At 60.2% G+C, this 329-nt stretch overlaps 1 protein-coding gene across 1 annotated transcript in view; it reads right to left on the minus strand.

Annotated features, from left to right (window-relative positions):
• Positions 1-175, minus strand: part of LOC112155356 (interferon alpha/beta receptor 2) — a 5141-nt gene extending 4966 nt beyond the window's left edge. The window contains exon 1 of the mRNA XM_024286913.2: positions 12-175. Within this exon, the coding sequence (XP_024142681.1) occupies positions 12-54 (43 nt within the window). The 5' untranslated portion in view covers positions 55-175. The remainder of the gene's footprint in view (positions 1-11) is intronic.
• Between the last annotated feature and the right edge of the window lie 154 nt (positions 176-329).

The raw sequence follows: 329 nt of genomic DNA on the forward strand, positions 1-329 counted from the left end.
TGCAGGTTTACCCATGAGCAGCAGCAGCAGCAGCGGCGGCGTGCACGGCCTCATGGTCCTCCGGGCTCTGGCGGCTCACCTCTGGACCGGGTCTGTGTGCAGTTCTGCAGAAGGAGGCGTCGGTTGGGAAGTGGGAGGTGTGAAGCTGAGATGAGTTTCTGTTTCCACAGAAGCCCCTCCCAGAGCAAAGTGACAGTGTGATGTTTGTAGGTCTTCTCATCTCTGCTGCAGACAAACCACGCGCAGGCAGCACAGAATCCTCGGTGAGGGGGGGTCAGGTGAGGGTTCATGCACAGAATCCTGTGTGTGTGTGTGGGGGGGGGGGGGTC

The sequence above is a fragment of the Oryzias melastigma genome, linkage group LG21 (assembly GCF_002922805.2).
Source record: "Oryzias melastigma strain HK-1 linkage group LG21, ASM292280v2, whole genome shotgun sequence".
Classification (NCBI taxonomy): Eukaryota; Metazoa; Chordata; class Actinopteri; order Beloniformes; family Adrianichthyidae; genus Oryzias; species Oryzias melastigma.